Below are 24,547 nucleotides of genomic sequence, written 5' to 3'. Positions count from 1 at the left end.
TTGTGGAGACCTCCTACTACATGCTGAATATCCCTGATGCTTGGGACTACAAGATTTTGGATTTTTTTTATTTTGGAATATTTGCATTATACTTGTTCAATATCCTTAATCTGAGAATCCAAAATATGAAATGTACCAATGAGCATTTTCTTTGTCATATAGGTTTCTAATTTTGGATCATTTTGGATTTTAGATTTTCTGATTAGGGATGCTCAACCTGTGGGAGCCCTATGATGAGCCATTCACTGCCAACTGCAAAACAGTTACTTGCATTTAAATTTAAGTTCAGAAGTTGCAAACTGCCTGTCCGAAGGTTGACTATTAAGTTCATTTTAGTCCACCAGCATAATTCTTAAAATTTTTTGAGTAAGTTTCCAACATTTAAAAAAGTACAAGACTGGCATTAAAAAAAATCTAGATTTCTATTTCTACTGAACAATTGGAAGATCTGGCAACACTCTGGGTTTAGACAATTATCATCAGTAACAGAGTAGCTGTCCTCTTTACCACTCACTACGAGTCTCCACCACTCCTTCATGGCTTTCTAGAACTATCCCTGAATCTAGCTGTTAATAATTAACCGTCACTGCTTAGGAATTAACTCTTGATTTGCTTGCACCTATTTTGTGCATTACACTTAACAAAGTAGTGTGTTTTGCACGAAGCACTCCAGAAATGTGAAAAGGAGGGACAAACTTGACAAAAGTTCACAAACGTGTCTAGATGGTTCCGAGTAGATTTCTGTAATGCATGCTTTCAAAAAAGATACGTGTTTTTTCCCAGATAGTCAAGTTATATCTATTCCTTCATGGGAGTCAGAGCAAAGAGATAAATCTCATGTCACTTATCAAAGCAAACTGATGCAGAAGTAAACAGTAGCCTGAAAGGCAAAAAAGCAATTTTAAAAAAAATTAATAAATGATGAGACTATTAACAGCACACAAAAAGAGTTTGCTTTTTTTTCTACCCTTTAATATGATTTTTACCTTAAACACTGTGTCCCTTTAGGAAAGGGAAGAAAAGTTAATAAAGGAACCTATCACTCAAACTAAATTTTTAGTACGGCAAATAAACTGCTTTAATGAAAGGGCTGAAATCCCAAGGTTTGCACATTAAATTTTCATTCGTAGTGGAGAATGGAAATTATTGATTCAGCCGTGGCATTGTGCATTTTGAATCCTATAGTGCCTCAGAAGCCCATGTTACTGCTGAGTGCAAATGTGTTGGCAGCGTTTTGATACTGAGTGAACACGGGGTGGGTGAGGGGGTGGAGAAAGGAATATAGGTAAGGGAAGGAAGCAGACAGGCTCTTCGTAGAAAGAAAATAATCAATGTTCCTTGTCTCTAAGATCCACTTAGATAAAGCATCTGACGGCATGATAGGCCAGGGGGTGCATTCTGAGACCACAAAAGCCAGGTTCACTCAGTCTTTGGGGAAACCCCAATGGCCCTATGGAATACTTAAAACAAAAAAAAGAAAGAAAGAAAAGAAAAGAAAAAGCAGGACAGAAGGCTGATTATTTGATCCTAAGCCCCTGGAGAAGAGTTTGGGTTTCAAGAAAACTGTAGAGGAAAGAAAAGTACCTTTCTCAGTTCAAGGTCAATGTGTCCGTCAAAGGAAGAGTAAATGTTTGACATTCTAATGCTGAACTGGATAGCACAGAAAATCAATCAAACCCACAAATACAGTTCTCAATCTAGTGAGGCCTCATCAAAGAGTCAGGTGACATGACTATCCCTTCTTTACTGAAAGCATAAAAATAGGTATGTTTTTCTTTTGAAAGAAATTAATCCTCCTGCCTCTCAGAGGACTAGCCCATAATTAAACAACTCTTGATTATTTCTCCCTCAGAGAACTCACAGGAATTGATTCTAAGCCTAGACTGAGGCAGCCTGAATCAGGCCCATTTTGGGGGCTTTTGTACCAGACTGTATGAGATCAGGGAAAGCAATCATCTTCAGAAATAAGCTAAACTCAATTGCAAAAGTAAAGCTGCTTTAAAAAGAAAGAAAGATAATCACATAATATATTCTAAAAAGAGAAAGGTTTTGCTTTGTTTTGTTTTTGTTTTTTGTTTTGATTAACTCCCAGCTAAGATTATCTTATACCAGTAGTCTCCTCTGTCAGTCTGGATGTTGGAAAAGTAGCTTAGTTAGACTAAAAGTTCTTTCTGGTTTTGTGTTTTCAGATGCTGAGAGCTGGTGCCATCTATAGATTTCCATTCTGGGAGAGGTTTCTCTTTTGTCCTACTTTGCGTCAGACCTGCTGTCGTGAGGATAAGAGCGCCCAGGAGACACTTCCCTGCGGTTTAATAGGCTATGAAGGATGGGACTCATTAATCGGCTGGCAGCTGCCCCTAAACAGGATGCTGCCCGGAGGTGGGGGAAGAAGGGGAAGGGAGGCCAAGGATGAGGCAGGCTCCATTCAGGAGACCCGCTACCAGCTGCCCTAGGGGAGCCCCACAGCAAACAGCAGCATCTCCTGAAGGATCCCACAAGTCAAGTCTGAACAGAGAGCACAACAAGCCAGCTGCAGAAACCTAAACCTCTTTCTGGAGAAGCGGGCTCTGGGTCACTGGTTTTCTTTTTTGACTTAAAACAACCCCTCCTGAGATATCACCTACCCACCTGATTATTTTCAGATTGCTGATATGTTACTTTTTCTGTCTTTCCCGTACTATGTTCTCATCGATTTTATTATAGTACTCGTCCCTATTACATTAATGTGTTTATTTATAACAGATTTTTCCTTTTCTAGCTTCTGTTAGGAGGGTCCTATCCACCCTTAGGTAAAGCCAAGCTGCTCAGCCTGACACACGAGGTCCACTAATTTGGCCCTGCTCACCTCCCATCCTTGTCTGTTCACCTCCCCATCCAAACTTAGGCCACACTATCTATATTCAGTCGGTCATTCACAATGTCTTACATTTTCACAGCTTTGCATGTGCTGTTTCCTCTGCCTGGAACAGTATTTCCCTTGGCTCCATTCTGGCCATCTTTGCAGACTCAGGCCCATAGGCCCTCTTGGTAAGGTCTTAAATCCCAAATACCTCATCTATGCTCTGGATGGAGTTTCAACAGCTCACAGTCCCTTCCCTTTATTCAAATCTCACCTCACTCTCCTGTAATAGCCTGTGTCCCTCACTTAGTAGAGGGGACACTAAATGTTCTTTGAATAAATAAAAAGCACCACTTCAGCTCCCGCATAGCCTGGATTTATTAGATCAATGGAATGAAACTTAGCCAGTGCCTGCTGAATTAGGAGCTGGCACATCACTTCTTACCTTTATGGTTTTGGTCTGGAGTCTGAGTCCATTTAAAGTGTTGATGGCTTTCTCTGCATCCTTTGGATCAATATAGTTAACAAATCCATACCCTAAACTCTGTCCTGTGGAAACATTAAAAAAGAGAGAGAGAGAGAGAGAGAAAGAGAGAGAGAGAGAGAAAGAGAGCACACTCAGTATCTTTATAGAGGCAACACTTCCCACTGCAGTGAGTCAAAACTCTCCTCTGGTATATGGTTCCTCTTATACCAGGGTTTACCCCCAGATTGAGAGGTTTCCAATTCCTCCAGCTCTCACTCCTGTTAGCCTTTAAACTCAAAGGAGCTGCCCAGGCTAAAAATGGGTAAGTGTCCCCGCACATCCACACAGGATATACAAGTGTCACATAATCAGGAAGAGGTAGGACAGGGTAGTGGGAAGAGAGCAGGTGTAGTTTGTTAGAAGAGACTTGAACTAGAGTCCTGGGACTTTCCTATTAGCTATGTGACTTTGAAGCGAAGTCATTTAATCTCCCATTTCCCTCCCAAATCTCTTCTCTGGCAATAACAGCACTTACCTCAGATAGGTTTGAGAGAGTTAGTGAGATAATTATACATAAAATGCCTACCAAGTACATTGCTTAGAATGCAGTAGGTGCTCAACAAAAAAACACTTAACGCTCTGCTTAGTCCTGTAAAATTGGGGCAAGTGCTGGATGCAGTAGCTGTGTCTATTGCCTCGGTTATGCCAGCCACACCCACACTCAGAGGGATGTAGCAGGATCTGAGCAGCAAAGACTGAGGATGTGGATAGTGAAGAATGGGGGCATGGCCAGAATTTCAAGCAGTTGCTACAAATCATTCTTTGCCCCCATCATCCCTTGAGCCAAAGAACAATTAAACAAACAAACAAAAAAAAGAATAAAGGAGAGAGGGTTTCTACTGGAAATTGCTGGGGAGCTCCTAACAGGAAGGGGAGAGTGCAAACACCATGCAAAGAGGATCTAGCTACTTTAGATGGAGACGGCATCAACTTGTCTGCAAGGAGAGGTAGCAAGTGACAGGGCTCCCCCCTAAGTGAAATAAAAATAATGTGCTTGCGATCGTGCCACTGATTATAAATAGTCCATCAGCTCTGCCATGTGTCATCAGCCAGAAATATCATTAGGAAACTTTACATTTTCTGACATACCCTTTAAGAAACACAGAGCTTGGGGTGGCTGCAAAACCAGCTTGAACTTCCCAGGCAATGCTATCGATTTGTGGGTGGCAGCAGAGCCGTTGGGGGAGGAAAATGACAGGACGTCACATGTCAGGAAAGACTGATTACATAAACCTCTCTTTGGAGTACCAGGGCCAGGGATGGGAGACAATACAGCAAAAAGCCTGCCATGTCCTGGTGACAGGAGCGCATTTCAGCAGCCAAAAAATCTTTCCAACAGCTTCTGTTTTGCTGGTAAATGTCTGTGTTTGTGTTGGTTGTAGGAGGGAACCTGGGAAAACAAGTTGGGTTCTGGATCAGAAAATGGGTGACTTTGTTATCCTTTATAGGATGGAAGTAAAGAGAATCATAAGGAAACTCAATGGCATTTGTTCCCCAAATGGAAAACCCAAAATGACACCACCTTCCATTAGAATATTCCTCTGTGTTTTGGAAGAACAGGGTTAGAATAGGAAAGACAGAGGCAAACTTTGCCAGATAGGTCCTTCACCAGACAAAATTAGTAACTGAAGAGGGAAGAGAGAATATTGTGCACACTCTAGCTGCTGGTCCTTCTCTTTCCATTTCACTGTGTAAGTGTAGTGTGTGAGTGGTTGTGTGTGTGTGTGAGAGAGAGAGAGAGAAAGAGAGAGCGAGAGCGAGAGAGCGAGAGAGAGAGCGAGAGCGAGAGCGAGAGAGGTGTGTGAATTACAAGACCCCGCCACATGTTCTGAGAAACTTCATTTTGCAAACACAAAAATACAAGAGACTAATTTCATTGGTTTAAAAATATCATTTATCCTAAATTTGGCTCCACCTCATCAAGCCTAACTAAATTCACCTAATTAACTCCATTTTCATCATGTAGATTTCTCATATTTACCTTGCATATATGAGAAGCCTTAAAAATTGCTGTACTAAAATATTATTATAATCACTTTTTTAAAACAGCCAAGTTAAGATGCTATTAAAAGGCATTTTAAAAACAATTACCTCAATGGTAAACCTTATACATAAGTTCTAGGAAACTAGTCAGATGGTCAGTCTATCCAGCTCAATTTAATTTGTGTAAAATTAAAGGGAAATATGAAAAATATAAAGAAAACACTCACCACATAACTGCAAACATTAGACCTAACTCATATTGAAATAGTACCTAATTTATCATACTGATGGAATATATGTGGAAAAATATATCATGCTTACTAGTGGTACATGCTTCCAATACACTGTCCTTCTTTCTAAAATTATTCATATATTGATGGAAATCTAAAACAAATACAGTACATAATAATTTTTACACTCTACATTTTTTCTTTCTTTTTAGATATTTGCTTCCAGGAGAAGGAAAACACTTTCAGCTTTAAACCCTAGGATGGCTCCGAAGGTCAAGTGAGGAAAGGATTCTTGCCCAGCAAGATGTGTCATGTCAACCCACTTGCCCGTATCAGTCCTCAATCCACCATCACCTTAGTTCCTGACTGCAATTAACACTACTGTGTTATCACCAGCGCTAGGTTTAGAGAGAGACTGCATTTAACATCAAGAATAAGGGTGCTCTTGGGAAAACTAAAAACCAGTGGAATATCCTTTCAGAAAGGAAAGGGAAAAGAAAAATGACAATTCTCCTTGATATAAAATAATAAGCTGCAAACTCTAAAACAGAACATTGTATTGCATAAGAGGAGGACAGAGGCAGAAAACCTTGCCTGTGAATTGAAAGATATGAGACAGGCTCGCAGCACAATGAAACTACCTGTGGTTAGCCTAGTTCATGAACAGGCTTTCTTAACATGCTTCTCGCCATCATAGGAGGAGTCCAGCTAAGTCTAATAAAAAATACTCTATGGATCTAAGCATTCTTTTTTAAAATGCCCCAGAGAGAATTAAATCCCTAGGTAGAAAATATAGAAACCCAAGCCTGATTTCTTTTAGAAACTGTTTTAGTAGTGGGGGAGAAAGTAAAATGAGCAAAATTTTTTTGTTTTAATTTTGGTGGCTGTACATTAGTGATGGGTTTTAGATTTGCAGTTCAGTACGTAAGCATACATGGAAAAATAAAGATAAAACATGTTTACAAAAAATACCAACACTTTTTCCATGGGGACCAAGAAAGCCACCATGCTAGGAGAGCCTGGGGGACCCAATCTGGAGCCTAGAGCTATGCATCTGCATTCCAGAAAAAGATAATGTCTTTTTATTATGCTTTTTTTTTTCTCCAAATAGCTACATTGTCTTCCTTTATCAGCAGTAGCAAGATTTGAGCATATAGGTATGGCAACAGTATTTTCAGAATAGAAAATGAAAATAAACTTTATTTTTGTTCCCAGTTTATCGGTTTATTTTGATGGCAAGTTGAACAAATTAGAAAAATGAAATAATTGAAGTTATGTTTATTGAAAAAATAAGATATTATGAAATGAAGACTATCTCCAAAATTTAGAAACTAGTGAGCATCTGGCTCTGTGATGCCCAGGTGACCCACAACCGTACATGTGACCAGTCCTAAGTAGTCCTGTCCAGCAGGCATGAATGAGAGGTTTTTAACAAGCTATTATTAAATCTGAACCTGATTATTTCTGTTTTTATAAAGCACAGGCACATGCACATACACAAAAACACACAATGAGTCCTCTCCTACTATGATATAGCAACATCTTTACTCTGTAACAATAAATTTTGTATATCTAACTTCTCCCCTTAGAAACCAAGCACTTCTCCCCATAAGACCCAGATCATAAAAGTTTATGTCTTTCCTCATAGTAGGTAAATCAACAACTGCTTGATAAATGAAAGAACGGATGTAAGCATTTGTACTAATCCTCCATTTCTGGAAGAAGCATATGCTTTGTATGTTTGGGGGAATAAGGCCATGCCTGGGGAATTTATTTTGCATTTGTAAGAAAGAGAGAATATGACAACAAACTGACACAAGAGATTAGAAAACAAAACACAAAGAATGTCCTGGATGGGTTCTCCCCTGGTATAGATGAGGTGAACAACCAAAGCCACCCCTGCCCACCCTTCCACAGAGATTCTGAGTTTACAAAGTGCTTTCCTCTCCATTCTTTTGCTTTTGAGTCTCAAAAAAACCCTGGGTGAGGAGAGATAATCATTAATTTATAGATGTGGAAACTGAAGCTCAGAGAAAATGGTGATTTGCCCGAGATCACAGAGTTAGATCGTAGTCTAGATCAGGGGTTGGCAAGCTTTTGTATATATAGCGCAAGATAGTAAATAGTTTTTTGGTGGGGTCCTACAGCCCCTGTTTTTTGTTCGGTGGGGTCCTACAGCCCCTGTTATGACAACTCTGCCATTGTGCAGCAGCCATAGACAATATGTAAACAGATGAGTGTAGCTGTGTTCCAATAAAATTTTATCTAAAAAAACAGACAGCGGGCTCAATTTGGCCCTTGGGCTGTAGTCTGCCCATCCCCTGGTCTAGATCTTTTGACTTCAAATCCTGTACCCCTTTGCCATAACCACAGTAGCTACATTTGGGCTAAAATGTTATTAACAACTATTCTGAAGTCCTGAAATGCTTCAGAGGCTTTTTTTGAATCATCTAAGAAAAAGTAAATTACCTTCAGTAGTTGATGTTAAGCTTTTTTTATTGTATTCATTCTCTAAAAAGTGTTGAGATCATAGCTGGTTATGACCCCGTATTTTCCCAGCCATTCTGGATAGAAGTAATTTTTCCTTGCCCTTGGGGTCCTGGCGATTATTCTGATCCTGACAACCTCACGGTTGATGGCAGCAGTAGAGATGCTGGCCAGAAGGAGTCTCAGCATTTCTGCACTGCCAACCTGCACACCTTGCTCTTTCTCTCTTTAAAAACCATCATTCTCCAGAAACCTACCAGTTACTCTCCTCATCTGCAAAACCCCTGAGGGGGCAGCCAGATGGGTAGCTGCTGCTGAAAACTTCTGAGTTGAGTAAGGAATTTTTGTGGATGTTAGAACCCCTAGCTCAGGCTGAAATCCTGTTCGCAAAGCACATGATAAAACCCCCAGTCACCTCAGGATCACCTGCGTGGCAATAACCACACACCAGTTAACTGCAGCCGACTGCAAATCCCAGGACTCCTTCACTGCCAGTTCTGAGATGCCTCTGTCTGCTTTTGGCTGCCACAGTTCTATCTACACATACCCAAGAGGGCACATGTGGTTGTTACTGCATGTATAAATGTCTGTGTGGCTCAAAGGTACTTGCTGTATAACCTTGATTAAGTCATTTAAGCTTTATCAACATGTTCCCTTATCTGGAAAAATAGAGATAATCCCTTAATCCTCACAATCAAAGGATCACTAGGAGGATTATATTAACACAGGGACTAATAGCAGCTACAATTTATTCAGTGCCTACTTTGTGCCAGGCACTGTGCTGAGTGGTAATTAATGTTACCGCCTTTAATCCTGTGTGAAAGGGGTGCCATCAAGCCCACTGTACAGACAAGGAAAATGAGGCTTGAGAAATGCTAAATAATCTGCCCAAGACAACCAGCCATTAGGCTCCAGGGCTGGAATGCGAATGAAACCAGGTCTGTGTGATATCTCAGCTCATGCTTTCTCTCCACAGGGCTGGCCTTGGTGCAAGTGACAAAATGTATGGCATCAGGCATGTACACAAGGGATGCACTCACCCCGAGTCAGAGGTTCTCCTCCTTAACGCTGACTGGGGATGCCTTGGGGTTCAGGGGCGCCTGTGACTCTGCTCCCTCCCATCCCATCTCTGGGAGGTTGCATGGTGTTGGTCAGTCTGAGTCTTGGCTTTTCTCCTGAAAATCTAGTGTTGCTACAGTCAGCTAGTCAGAGGGTTCATTTTGTTTTGGTAGGTCACACAAGTGCCTCAAACTAAGTCTGGTATACTTTGCTACTCAAAATTCGGCACTCATGTGATTGGCGTCACCTCAGGCCTTGTGAGAAATGCAGATCCTCACGTCCCATCCCAGACCTGCTGAATTGGAATCTGCTTTTCAACAAGATCCTCAGGTGACTTAAATGCACATTAAAGACTGAGAAGCTTGGTTTAAAGTGTGACGAAAACGAAACATTTGCATAAAAGAGACTTGGAGTTGGTCAGACTGGCGGGGGAGGGGTCTGAATTTTAGTTCTCCGGTTTATTGCTGTGTGACCTTGGCTAAACTAAACTGATCTCCCTGTACCTTGGTTTCTGGGAATACTACACACCCATAGTAACAGGGAAAGGAAACTCTGATGGGAAAACTCTCAGAATCATTTAATGTATGCTAATATTTTTGTCCCCAAATTTTGCATTTCTACTTTGCCTCTTTTTGCTTCAGTATTCTTATCTATACAATGAGGTTAATATAACTTTTTCAAGGGGTTATTGGGAGGACTAAAAGTGATAATGCATGTAAAGTGAATGGCATATAATAGATGCTCAGTAGATGCTGGCTCCTTTTCCTTCTCTTGGGATTCATGAGATAACTGCCTTATAGTCCTGCCTGTGTGGGTGTTAGCTCCTCAGCGAGGCCCTGACCTTCTTGAAGGTGGGGGACGCTTCTAATGCTTTTCATTTACGTTGGCGCACGTAATACGCACCAGGCACACAGATTTCACAATAACTGTAACCTACTACGTGCTAGACACTAGGGGTGGACTCCAAAATGATCAAGAAATCATTCCTGCCTTCAGGGAGCTTATTATGTAGAATGGAAAGACAGATATAAGGACTAATTATGGCTTGGCAAAAATAAAAATATAGCAGAGATTTTTTTTTTAAAGCTATATACAGGGGCAGAGAGGAAATGGAGACTGATTCTGACTGAGCAAAGCAGGGAAGGCTTCCTGGAGGGGGAACATTTGAGCTGGGCTTTGAAGCTGGTTAGTAGAGTTTTGATGGAGTTCCCCTATCAAAGTGATGACATTCCAACTTGAGGGCTGAATTCAAGCACTATCCCGTAGATATTTACCAAGCATCTGTTACATGCCAGGCACAGTTCCATTCATTGAGAATATAGAAGAGAACAAAACATACTTGGCTTCTGCCATCACTGACACGTCCTTTTAAAACTGTCTCTTAATGTGTCTCTGTTCCCCACTAGACTGTGAGCAACTTGAGGCCAAGATGATGTTTTATTTATCTCTGTCCCCCCAGGACCTACCAAAGGGTTCATGATGTTTTTGGATATCTAGTAAATGTTTGTTGGGTGAATGAATAAATATTGTTTATTCACATGCATAATTACATACTCTTAGCCACCCTCAATCTCCCAAATACCAGGAAGAGCAGCAAAAAAATATATATATATTTTTAATTAACCAGAGCTTCACCTGAGTCCAGAGGAAGACGGGAAGAAGAATCAGAACCCATAGGACACAGCTGAAAGACCTGTGGGCATGTAGTTTGAAGGGGAGAAGACTAGTCTAGAGGTACTCAAAGTCCCTTCTAATATTTTAAAAGGCCATCATGGGAAGGCAGGGAGGGGTAGACTTGCTTTGTGGGGTCCCAAAGGAGAGAATGAGGATCAGGCAGAAGAAAATGAGGGGACCAATTTTTGCCTTGATAAAAGGAAGAACTTTCTAATGATGATTTTATAAGGAGGTGGGCTACCTTGTGAGGTGGTAAGGGCCCCATGACTAGAAATATGCAAACAGAAGCCAGACCTAACTTTGGTCATGAGATGCTGTAGCAGTCAGCACGATTGACCCATAAGATCCCTTTAAAGGTTCTAAGTTATATTTATTTTAGACCCTTTGCTCACAGCTGGTTTTAGTTTATCCTGATTTATAACTGAGAAATGAAACTAATAGGTAATATTTATTGAGCACCTACTATCGGTCAGGCACTTCACTTACATTATCACAACCCACTGAAGCAGGTGTTTTTGTTTCCCTTTTGGTTGTTGTTGTTGAGACTGAGTCTCACTCTGTCGCCCTGGGTAGAGTGCAGTGGCGTCATCATAGCTCACTGCAATCTCTAACTCCTGGGCTCAAGGGATCTTCATGACTCAGCCTCTCGTGTAGCTGGGACTACAGGCACGTGCCACAACATCTGGCTATTTTTTCTATTTTTAGTAGAGATATGGGTCTCATTCTTGCTCAGGCTGATCTTGAAGTCCTGAGCTCAAGCAATCCTCCCACCTCGGCCTCCCGGAGTTCTAGGATTACAGGCATGAGCCACTGTGCCCAGCTGAAACAGGTATTTCTATCCTGTTTTAAGAAGGGGAAACGAAGGCCTCGAGGGAGAAGTAACTTACCTAAAGTTATTTGACTGAGAACAGTAGCAAACCCATCTGACTCCAGAGCCAGTGTACTTTGTGCCATGCCCTGATTGATTGAATATGTGCTAATTTTGATACTAAACATCTTCCCTGATATAGCATAGTATGCCTGAGACTTTGAGACAGTCTGGGTTTTCTAGTACTATCTCCAAGTTCTTATTCTTCTATTTAATTCCAATATATATCCCAAAATATCCCATTCCCATCTTCCAACTTGGTTGTGCCTTTCAAACTGGATCTGGTGCATCATAGTATGACAGTCTTGGAAAGGGCTTTAGTATTAGTCATCTTCAAATCCCTTTTGTGGATGCAGAGACTGAAGACAAATGAAGAAGCAAGCAAGCAGTTTATGATCTAGTAGGGAAGTCAGACCCATGAATTAACAATGACAGTACAGTATGGTTAAGTGTTATGATAGTGAGAAGGAGAGAGAGCTTTCTGGAGAATGTAATACCTGAACTGAGACTAATTTGAAAAGGAGACAGAAGGAAGTGGAAGAAAATTATGAGACAGCCAGGCAACAGGAAGTCAAGAGCAATAGTCAGAGAAGGGCATTCCAGGAGGAGGGGACAGCATTAGCACCCACCCCTTGAGGAGAAAAGACTCTCACTAAGTTTATAGCCATCACTTCCACGAGGCCGCTGGTTATAGATATTAACCTGTACTGTTAATATCATTTCTAAAGTTGAATCCATCCTCAGATTTGTATATGAGATCTCCCTGTACCTCTGGCAGAGATTCAGAAATCATTTAGGCATCTATAATTTTGAATGTGTCTGTTCTCTGCCAACAACACCATTAAAAAAACAGGACCCAGCCTTCTTTATTCTGAATTCCCAAAGTATTTAAAATTACCTTGAGCCAGTCCTTGGTTATTTCCAGAGGCTATTTATATCCTGGCTTCCTAAGTAGATGTCATTTCTACCCATCTTGTGGCATCAAAATGGCAACAAGCAAAGTTCTTGGCCCCTAGCTGGTATTCAATATAAGCTTGTTGGTTGAACTGAATGTATTTCTCAATGGACCCTAAATTCCTTAAGGATGGGGATGTGGGTCTTATCATGACCTACATGGATCTTATTAGACTAATGTTTGGCACATAGTAGACATTCAATATATCTATGTTGAATGAATGAATGAATTCAATAAGTGAGTGGATAGTAACAAAACTAGTTATCATTTTTTGAGTGTCAGTCACTACACTAACTATACTAAGCACTTTATTTCTATCATCTCATTTACTCCCTAAACAATCCTACAAGGTAGGCATTGTCACTGCCATTTACAAAGATGCCTCAGATCCTATGGCTTGAATTCAACCAGCTCCAAAGCCCACAAAGTCTTTTAATAGAGTTTTCTGATTTCAGAAAAGATACCAACTGAACTGTTCACATGATGCCTCTGCACAAGGAAATGCACAGAGCATACACACTCATTTCCAATAGTCCCCAAAGCAGAAAGGACTGATTACAAAGCTATACTATTCAATAAAAAAAGGCCAGTCAACTGATTCTCAAAAGATTTTTACCCCTTTTGATTTGTCCTATAAGATAAATTGCTTCAAATGACAGGTCTTAAAATATACATTTTAATAATAAACCTTAATAAATGAACAACTGAACTAATCTGAACCCTATTTTTCTTCTGTTTGTTCAGGAGAGAAAGGAAATTTGTAAGATAAAAAGCTAGTATCAAGTACTTAGTTTAGAAAAAAGAACTGAAATGAAAAATATCCTAGATAATGCACAGGGGACAATAGAAACCTCAGAGACAACTATCTCACCTTCAGCATTTATCATACAAAAATAAGGAGTGTTCAGACTAATGGCCCTAGGGCAATGAAAGATTCTTAATTGAAGTAGTATTAAATTAAATTATGTTCAGAATATTCTTACAAGACAGGAAAGACTAGTCACACCTTTAAAAATATTTTTAACAATAGCTGGAAAAAAAAGAGGAGGATTTTGGCAAACTCCCAGCTAGCCAGAAAAATGAACCAGAATTCTTAATTCTTGGTTGGCTCACTCTCACATAAAACAAAGGTCTGGCTGTCAAATAGACAAGACTTTCCACCCAGAGTGGATGCAAACCAACAGGTGATTCCAGAAATGAAGCTGGTGTTAAAGACGAGGGTTTAGCGACAAAGGAAGAAGATGTAGAAAAAATTATCAGGTTAATACTAATTACATATACTGTAATTAGCCTTTGGGCAAAATGAGACTTTCTGTGGGTGAAATGTCTGTGGGAGAAAGGAACTGCTGTATTTAACACTAAGACAATGGCTCCCAAAACTCCTACCAGACACTATTCTTACACAGGGCATGTGGAGGCTCCTGATATCATGTTGGGATTCAGATTAAATGAGATAAGTTATGTGAGAGGGCTTGGCACGGAGTAACGCTTCATGAATATTAACTGAATATAAGCCTATTAAAACTGCCTTTATTCAAAGTAAAAGAGAATTCATGGCTCTTGCTGAAGGAGATGAGATAAATAACTTGTCTGTGCAGATATAAGTCAAGATGTCAAATGTTAGCTGAAGGCCTTTGTCTGAAAACCTCTGTCAGTGTGTCCTTTCTGAAATAAAGCCTTGGTTTTCTCTGGCCTTGGACCCACCACTAGTGTCTGTGTGAAATGCAGAGATGAACACCTCCGTCCCTATCATCAGGGAGTTCACCGGTTGTAAAGTACCAGCAGGAAGCTCACCACTGTGGTATGACAGCTTAGTTCATTTCCAACAAATTTTTGAAAAGAAAGAAATTCCTCACATTCATGAAAAAGAAAAGAAACAAGAAACAAAACGATGTTTTTCCTTTTTATCACTATTTAGTTTGCAGGTAGGAGGTAAGGCAAAATAAAGACATAAAAACACAAGAACAAAAGAACTCACAGAAACATGTCGGTAGAGTAGAAATTGAGGGGGAAAGTCATCTTCTTTGGTTTTCTAAACAGCTAAGGGATTCTCAGGGAATGGCTACACCAAGCAAGTATGACCAGCCTCATACTGAGTGAAGTATCTGGCAGATGTGAAAATGGAGTGCCCAGGAATATGTGTGAGATTGCAAAGTGTGAACACCTTCTAATGGCTCAGCTTTTCCAGGCAATGGAAAATAAAATGTCACACCAGAAATTAGGACATTAAATAAACTCATGATTTGAATCATGCACTGAACATGCTCAGTACTCAATAATTTTCAAAAAAATGCCTGGTGTGAAATGGGACTGTGCTGATGCTAGAGAGTTAGGACCATATGACACCATTTTCTGTTCTTTTTTATTATTATTTCAAAATATTAAAGGGGTACAAATGTTTTTGGTTATATGGATCACTTTTGCAATGCTTGAGTCATTGCTATAGGTGTGCTCATCACCCAAATAGTGTTCATTGTACCCATTAGATAGGTTTTTGTCCCTCCCCTTTTCTCCCTACCCCTTGTTTGATTTTCACTGAGTTTTGCTTCCTGCTATGGACATGTGTTCTCATCGGGTAGTTCCAATTTGATACTGAGTACATGTGGTGTTTGTTTTTCTAATCTTGAGATACTTCACTTAGGATGGTTTCCAGTTCCATCCAAATTGTTGCAAAAGGCATTAATTCATCCTTTTTATGGCTGAATAGTACTCCATGGTATATATACCACATTTTGTTAATCCACTCATGAACTAATGGGCACTGGGATATTCTTCCTTGGATTAGATAAGACTTTCTCAGGACATCAAGGCCTCTACTTGCCTACCCACAAGCAGTAGAGGACCGCACCTCTTTCTTAAAAGAAATGAGGACATCAGGTAGAAACTGTCCCAAACTGCCTCCTTCTCTCCCACCCTCAAACTTATACCTCTGGGAGCTCCATTCTTTCCTCCTGGCTTGAAAGGATAGTATAGACAATGCTGAAGGAAAAAAGGTTCCTTGGGAAATACTATGTATTATACCATTTCCTTTAAGTTTTATAATGCATGTTAGCACAGAATCAGAGAAGTAATGATAAAAAGAAACCTCTCTTAAACTTGTTTAACTTCAGATCAAACTCATTTGATCACAGATCCCCTTAAGAAAAAAAAACCATATTATTGATCAGCACATTTGGGAAAGACTTTTATTAATAGATGGGATTTCCAATTGAACATAACCTTTTGAAACAGGACTAAATATCATCTCAAGATGTAATTAACCTAAGGTGGGGGGTCTGGTCCCCAAAGCTGAGCTATATAGTTCCTGAGATAACAGAAAGACCAGTAGAAAACCAGGAGACCAAGCCAGAGAATACTTCTAAGGTCTCTTTTCACTGTGACAGGCTATGATTCTGCTTCTCAGAAGACATACAGTCTTGCTTCTGGGATAATCTAGACACAGGACAGAGATGCATAATGGGGAGGGGAGTCAGACATCTCAAGACATACTTTCATGTTGGTACAAGTTGTATGAGTCTGGTTCTAGATTACTATGTGTCAGTAGTCAGCATGTAATGAGCTTAAGAAGTTTCACTAGGCGAACCAAAGACCTAAGGAAAAAAAACAAAACATAATTGCGTGTGGCTGTATGGATACTTACCAGAAGCACATTTTTGTATTAATAGGTCCCCGCATACAGACACACATGAACAGTATCTATACTTAATGAACTAGGCATATGACCCTGGAAAATAATAAAGTATAGCAGACAAAAATAGAGGCTTTGGAGTCAAATAAACATGGGTTCAACTCTGCTCTGCCATTTAGAAACTGTGTGATCTTGGGCAAGTTATTTAACCTTTCTGGACCTATTTCCTCAGCTGTAAAATAGGGCTAATAAAGCCTACATCTCACAGAACTGTTGTAAAAATTATATTAGTATATATTAGTATAAGAGATGTTCTGAGTATTTCACATAAATTAATGCTCACAAGAATCCCATCAATATACCTATTTAGAAATTAAAATGCTGGAGCACAGAGAGGGTAAGAATTTTCCTGTTACACAGCTAGTAAGGGGTAAGGCTGGGATGTACATACAGGCAGTCTAGTTCTTATTCATTAGGCTATACTACTAATGTATAATCCAGGACCTAGGAGTAGCTCAGTGCTGGATTAGAGTAGGTCCATGATATTCCCCTGGAAGACATAGACACACATATATAATTATACAAACACCCCACACCTCCTCTTCCTCTCTGGTTTTAAAAAATCTGTTGTTTTCATTATTAGTTTATTACACGGTGCAGTTCAAGTGGGCTGCACGTGGACATCAGCTTCCTAAACACAGGGATCCTCTGTGGCTGCTCAAGGAACAGAAGAACAAATTCAAGCCTGAGAAATGTTAGTTCATTCTGAACGATGACTCACAACCGCTATTTTCACAAACAGCCTGCTAATTAAACTTTCTTATGAACTCTGCTAACCAATTTTTCCAATGCATGGAGGAAAAATCATTCATTATAGACCGGAATCCAAAATCTAATATTAACAGCACAAGTAGGATCTGTGGCATTGTAATTTGATCAGCTTGAGCATTAATAACAGTTAGACACTGATGTCTGAGAGAGTTAATCATCTTTTGTTGTGATGTACGTAGATAACTGAACAAAACATCTGGTAGGCAGAGTAGGAAGCAAAGGTACCTTATCACAGCTAGCTTTACCCTCATAAATCCCTGCTTACAATGTCCTATCTGCTAGGTGACCATAGTAATATCCTGAATTGGTGTATCATTTTAATAACTTACCAACAGAGTAGCAGCTCATCTGATCTCACAGCACACGGTAAGGTGGGAAGAGTCAGTATCATTATTCCCATTTTACGCACAACAATGAGAGGGATAGAATGGCTTAATCCACCGAATGTCCTACAGCCAGTGCCAGAATAAGAACTTGGTATATCCTTCCATTTTATCATGTTACTACTCATAAAAGTGGCTTAATTTTGAAAATAATCTCACAAATTATCCTGACCCTTTCAAATACAGAAGGTCCCTGATATAGGATGGCTTAACTTACAATTTTTTGAATTTTCAATGAGTTTATCAGGGTATTAAATGCATTTTCAACTTATGATATTTTCAACTTATGATGGGGATACCAGGACGAGGGCCCATTGTAAGTCGAGGAGCGACTGCATTGAGCTAAAGGCTTTTATTTACGATCTTCCAGAACCACTAAAACTGGTGTTCATTATTACTGTAGCTATTTCTGAGGCTTACTGGAATACATCCTACACAGCCATGTTCATGACTCAGGATGAAACAGCAAGAATATGGGAACCCTCTCCGTGAAGGTCTCTTGTCCCAGCTGGCAGACAGACCTGGGCAAGCAGCTGGCTTGGCATTTGCCAGCTGTGTGGCCTTGGGTCAGTCACTTTAAACTCCATGAGCCTTGGTTTCTTCATCGAAATGATGGGGTCACTGATATTGGGGTTGTGGTCAGGATTAAATGAGATAGCAAATATATGGCATCATCTAACATCTGGTATCTAGCAGGTGCTTAATAAACGTAAGTTCCCATTCCATTCTCCTGCCTTCTCAGATGCTGTCTCCTACTTCCTACTTGGAATCACATAACTGAGGATTGAACCAGAGACACCCACTTCCCCCTCCTCTCCATTTACATATCTGTTGGCCCAAAGTAAGACCCTTGATGAGAAGTAGTTAGGAGTTATGAGATAATAGGGGTCTCTCCCATTTATAGGTTGCTTCCATTTACAAAGTGCCTTCACGTGTGTAACCTGGTTTGAACTCACAAGCACCATTCAAAGAAGGTAGGGTTAGGACTTAACTTCTCTACTGTATATTGAGGAAATGGAGGTCTAAGAGGATAAAGTGAGTTATGTAAGGCTACACACACATCTGTTAAGTATGTGTGTTGGGGGCAAGATTTCACTGAAGTCTGTTTCCCTTCTGATTAGTTCAAGGTACTGTGTTTCGTATTTCTGACAAGAAAGTATTTGGGTGATGTGTGTGTGTGTGAGAGAGTGTGTGTGTGCGTGTGTGTGTGTGTGTGTGTGTGTGTATTTTGGGGAGTGTGGTGCTCTTGGGTAGTGTTCTCTCTCTTTCGTACTTATACGGTGGTCTGTCTCACTGGGAAGGCTCCACTGACTGGTGGCAAGAGCAAAGGTTGCTGAGGTCTAGTTTCAGTTTCCCAGTCAGGACCAGGAAGTGAGAATGACAGTCAAGTTTCCTGTTTGTTGTTCAGCTCAGGGTCTGAACCTCAAACTACGGCCCATGGGCCACATGTGGGCCACCTAGCACATTTATCCGGCCCTCCAGGTGTTTTTGCCGCCGCTGCCTGTCCTGCTTAGCAGCCGACTCGTCCCAGGCCCACAGTGCACACTCTCCAATGGTCTGGGACAGTGAACTGGCCCCCTGTTTAAAAAGTTTGAGGACCTCTGAATGGAGAACTAGCCAGAGCTTACTACAGGAACCCTCACCAGAAAGATGGAAGCAGACGACTGAAGTGTCTGCATGTCCAACCTCAGGGTCTGAAGGGAGAAGGAAGACTACAGAGAGTCAGAAGCCAGTAATACCTCAGTTCAGGCAGCAAGCAAGGAACACTCCATGAGTACATTTTTTATACTCTTTGTTAATAAAAACAGGGACTCCACTCAGGCCGCTTCTATGTGTTACTGCCTGCCCTGGCTATAAAAAACAAGTCAATCAATCCAAAATGGGTTTAGGTAACAAAGATGAGAAAAAGGAAATTCCATATATGTGATATCAGGCTTTCTATTCAACCCTGCATTATAGCAGGCAACTGTCTCCACAATCACTGGCCTGTATATCCAGACAAAGGGACGGTGGGCAGGGGTGAGAGGCTGGGAACCTGGTTACCACTTGAGAAAGGGACCAAGGTTGTCACCGTCCATTTTTCCCTGATGTGAAGAAAACTGAAACTAGGTTTCTGTTACTTGTCAGACAAGTCACCTAGTCACATTTAACACATTACCTACCATGTGAGTTGTATTTAACTCACGCTAGTTTTGAGCCCAGGGCTTTGTGAAGCATAAGTAACTCACACATCTCATCACCTTGGGAGCTGCATGAACTATTTTTCAAGTTGCATATAATTCATGCACAGAAAACAATAAAAAATAATGAATGTTTCATTAAATTAGAAAGGATCATTTTGTCTAGTTTTGTAATAAATCACCATGGCCCAAGGAAAAAAATTATTTTCCCTAGTGTGGCAGTCAATGTGTTAATTTACTAATTTTACTATGGTCTCCTTTTACCATTCTACATCCATTTCCCTCTACTCTGTTTTTTAAAAATCTATGGGTATTCTAATTGTAGTTGTTTTCCATATTATCTAATAAGCCAATTCAAATCCTTTAGAATCAAAGAGACATAAAAATAACCAAGAAGGCAGAAAGAGCAAGCAGGATAGGAAACAGGCAAAGCAAGGAAGAAAAAAGAGCAAGGAAAATAAGAGGCCAGGTGTTTTCTTTAGGCTACACTGGCTTTATCTGTAAAGTGAGTACAGATATTGCCTATATTGGATGCTTCAACAGGTTCAAGGAAGTACTGAATAGAAAAGCCTCTGAAAACAAACACAAAGGACAAATATCAGGGAGCACTAAGTATATATTTTATGCTTATGCCACCAATAAAATGATTTACTCTGATTCAAGATGTTTGTGATGAGAAATCCTTTATTAGCAGCCATAGGAATAAGAAATATTACCCTAACTGGCTGTATTCACTTTGTGTTAACGGTGCCTTGCATCTCACCAGTCATTCAACTACAAAACAAGGGCCAAGCAGAAAAACAAACTTATAAATCAGAAAGAAAGTAAAGTAGGTAGAAAGCAAGTCACTGAGTGAATATGTACTTCACCTCAGTGAGATAAACAATGATTCTCAGATCACAGATGTCATTAGAAGTCTGCAAGTTGTCAACCTCCTTATGTGTTAGGTAGGGTTATTTATTAGCAAAGTAGGAGAAACACAAGCTTCAGAGTCAGACAGACTTGAGTTCCAATCTCAGCTCCACCACTTATTAGCTGTGACCTTGGATAAATTACTTAACCTTGCTGACCTTTAGCTATTTCACTGACACAAAGGTGGTACCAACACTTACTGCCCACAGAGTATTCCTAACTGTTCTATTCACTAGCCCTTGAAGATGTCTGCATTAGTTATTTGGGGTTGCCATAGCAAAATACCATAGACTGAGTGGCTTAAACAATGGAAATTTAATTTCTCATAGTTCTGGAGGCTGGAAGTTCAAGATCAGGGTGCTAGCATAGTTGGGTTCTGGTGAGGGCTCTCTTTTTGACTTGCAGACAGCTGCCTTCTTGCTTGGTGTGTGTGTATGGTAAGAACTCTGGTCTCTCTTCCTCTTCTTATGAGGACTGTAATCTTATCAGATCAAGGCCTACTCTTATGATCTCATCTAATCTTAATAAATAGAAGCTCTATCTCCAAACACAATTATATTGGAGATTAGGGCTTCAACATATGAATTGGGGGGACCCATAAAAATTCACTCTGTAACAATGTCTCTGAAGCTTGGCTCAGCTGCCTCTTTTGCATGGACTGATCTCCTACACTCTAATCTCTGCCAAGTTCAGGGCCAAGGTGAAGGCTCACTCTTCTTTGACATTTGCTCTGAGAATCCCAGTTCATTGTCATCTTTTTCTCCTTTGAACACTCACAGCTGATGTTGTCTTTACCTTCATTCAGCAGAGGCACACTGGTAAGGCAACAGAAAGGCCATAGCTTTGTAGTCAGACCTAACCTCACTCGCCAGCTGACTAATTCTAGGCCTTGGCGTCTTCATCTGCAAAATGAGGATAATATCACTGATTACGCATGACTGATACAAAGCTTCAATGAGATAACATACATAAAATGCCTAGTGCTGTAGCTGACACATGGTAGGCATTCCATCAAACCTCTAACTTTATTGCATTGTTATGAATCCTTATTTACTATCATTCTAATGACATTAATAGCCAGGACCAGGAAGGGTAAGATTAAGCTTTGGTGAAAAACAAAACAAAACGAAACACCATCCACAAAACAACAGAGGTAGCTACAGAGTGATATGCATCATAAGCAGGCTCCCAGGCCCTCTCATACCTTGAGGCCAGTGGAGGGCCCTGTAATTTGTCCTAGCTTCCCCCACTCATTGGCCCTGCAGCAACGTGTGGACACAAACTATGTCTTATTCCTTTTGGCTTCCTCACAGACTGTGATACAGAATTTCAGAGGAGAGAAGGAAAGGGAATAACATTTATTTGGTCTGAGAGAGTAGACATTAAATAAATACAGTTGGCTGATTGAAAATGTTTTATAAATGTAAAAGTTTTATATAAATATACAGTCTCTATCTGAATTTTATCTTCTCTCCAAACTAGAAATATCTTCTCCCATCAAAGCTCAATTTGGGGACTATAGAAAAAACGAAAAGGCAACTTAGAGTTATTTAGTTCTTATGAGGAATAAAGACAGATACAGAGTTCGTCAGTTAAGAGCAGTAAGGGAGATATAGAATGGGGGTGGGGGACAGATTGAAAAAAGAAATCACCACTACTACACCTCACAGAAGACAAGAAAAAAATGAATTTCCCACTAACACATTTCAGAAAGTACTTTCCTCCTACCCTGAAGCTGATGAATTACATTTTTAGATAATGTGTGGAAATTTCAGTTTGACATTACCTTCCTGCTTAGTTCCTAGTCTCAATCAACCAGGCCATTCTACTCCCCCCATTCCTACTCCCCCCCATTCAGAGGGGGGGAGTGAGTGAGTATGTGGGTGTGTGTGTGTGTTGGGGGAAGGAGAGGAGGCTGGGTGAACAGGGAATTGGTCTTACGAACCAAATAGTCAGCTAAAGCACAGAAATAGAAAATTCTTAAAATACCCAGGCCTGATTCACATCCTAGGTAAAAATCCTTTGAGACATCTCTCCTGGGATGTGAGAATATTTTCCTACGGTTATCTGAGTTTGGAAGCAGGGCAGAGCCATCTGATTTGGAAGGGAACATGAAGGGGAAGACAGCCAGGAGGCAAAAGGAAACCGTACCTGGTCTGTAATCCTGACTACTGTCATCCTGGGAAAAAACTCAGTTGAAAGATGCATAATGTACCTGCACAAACCCTAAACCTCATAGCTCCACTCAACTGCCAACCTGTCCTAATTAGAAAGGATGGAAGGTCTCCGATTCCCCTTGATGAGTAAGTAAGAGGCACAATGATTATATAGTTTACTGTTTGCACTTCATGTTCTGACGTTCTTCAAGTTCCCCTTAATAAGGCAGACTCCTATTCTCCTGTTTTGTAACCCCATTAGGCTGCCAAATCTTCTCCATATTTAAAACTTTCCATTTGCCCCCAAGAATAGTCAACCCCCCTTCCCAAGTCAACAAATCAAAACTCTTTTATTCTTCTTTGTGGAAAATGTATGACTGTAAGGAGGTGATAAATAAAATGACAGATGCAAATCTGCCTGAATTTCCTCTGAATTCAGGAGACACATCACACTGTACAAAGCACATTTTCTAAATCAGCAGCAAAATATGCTGATAAATGCTACTATTTCCTGTACTTTTCTCATCACTAACGAATATCTCTGATGTGCATGTAGAAAAGTTCATTTAGCTAATCAATATCTTGGGATTTTCTTGGATATACCTAATTGAGGCTGGGTTTTAACTGTGCTTAAATTTAAGGCAGCATCCATTTCAATATAGTGCTTGCAAAATAAAGAAAAGGTGAACACAATGAAGGTTATTTCATGAAAGGAGAACATCAGAAGTTAAAAACCATTCCAAATCTAGTCTTCCTTGTAAGCAGTGACCTGTTTAATTAAAAAAAGTATCTTTTTAATGTGCAATGTGCTATTTTCCCAAACAAAAGATTTTGAGCTCTAATTATGTTTCCCTGTACTAAAAGTTTTCATTCCCTAGGTATGTAAGCCAAGTTGGCTTGTAAAGGAGAGGAGTCAGTTTAGTATTTTGGGGGAAAATTCCATAGATAAAGTACAAATTGGACAACTCACATTAGTCAGATATCACTGAATTCAAGTTCTAGCTCCCCTATGTTGGAAGCTAAGTCACCTTGGCAAGTTACTCAATTGCTCCTAATTTCAAGTTTCTTCATCTGTAAAATGGCTCTCTTGGGGATTACCTGAGACTCCATCTACCTAGCACAATGCTTAGCATACAGTAAGTGCTCAAGAACCATTGACAATTATGATTCTCCAGGAAATCCTAATTTATTATTTAAAGGAGCCACTCTAAGGAATTTAGTACAGTGCTCAGAACACACATTAAGGCACACAAAAACACACAAAAGCTGCTGTTATTATTCTTACTTGTCTTTGCTGGGAATTGTAAGAAATTATGCCAATAAACTCACCTTATGAATTCACACTTTAGGGCTGAGTCAAAGCACTTTCATATTTTAGGATTTTGCAGAACCTTTTATTGCTTATACTGTTATCTCAGAAGTAAAATTCAACCAAATTCCCATAGTGTTCCTGTAATTCCAGTTCCTTAAAAGTATATGTGGTGGCATAAAACATTCTATAACCCTCACTCTCGTCTCTCCCTTTTCAACCCAACAGACTGTACTCTGTCATGCCTCCTGGCCTGGATGCTCTAATAGATACTGTCACCACTGCTGTGGTCCATGTCCCACATTTCACCTACTGAGAGAGACACAGGATTATTAGCACTTTCACAAATCTGAGAAAGAACAGAAGTTACCCGATGTCACTGCCTTAAAACTGAGTTGGTTCCTTTAATTAGAAATGTAAATTCAGATACAAAAGTGGTAGCAAAATATGCACCCTGATGTCCACAGTAGTAAAAGGTTTTGCTTTTATTTTGTTGCCTTGTTCTGCTTTATCCACTGGGTAATATT

The 24,547-nt window shown here is 40.1% G+C and overlaps 1 protein-coding gene across 11 annotated transcripts in view; it reads right to left on the bottom strand.

Annotated features, from left to right (window-relative positions):
* ELAVL4 (ELAV like RNA binding protein 4) overlaps positions 1-24,547 on the bottom strand; it is a 146,591-nt gene that overhangs the window by 23,097 nt on the left and 98,947 nt on the right. For all 11 annotated transcript variants that reach the window (XM_075998204.1, XM_075998213.1, XM_075998227.1 and 8 more), the window contains one exon: positions 3,285-3,388. In XM_075998204.1, coding sequence (XP_075854319.1) covers positions 3,285-3,388 — 104 coding nt within the window. The remainder of the gene's footprint in view (positions 1-3,284; positions 3,389-24,547) is intronic.

The sequence above is a fragment of the Microcebus murinus genome, chromosome 2 (genome assembly GCF_040939455.1).
Source record: "Microcebus murinus isolate Inina chromosome 2, M.murinus_Inina_mat1.0, whole genome shotgun sequence".
NCBI lineage: Eukaryota > Metazoa > Chordata > Mammalia > Primates > Cheirogaleidae > Microcebus > Microcebus murinus.
The sequence above is the reverse complement of the archived record's forward strand: the minus strand, read 5'-3'. Positions and strand labels throughout refer to the sequence as shown.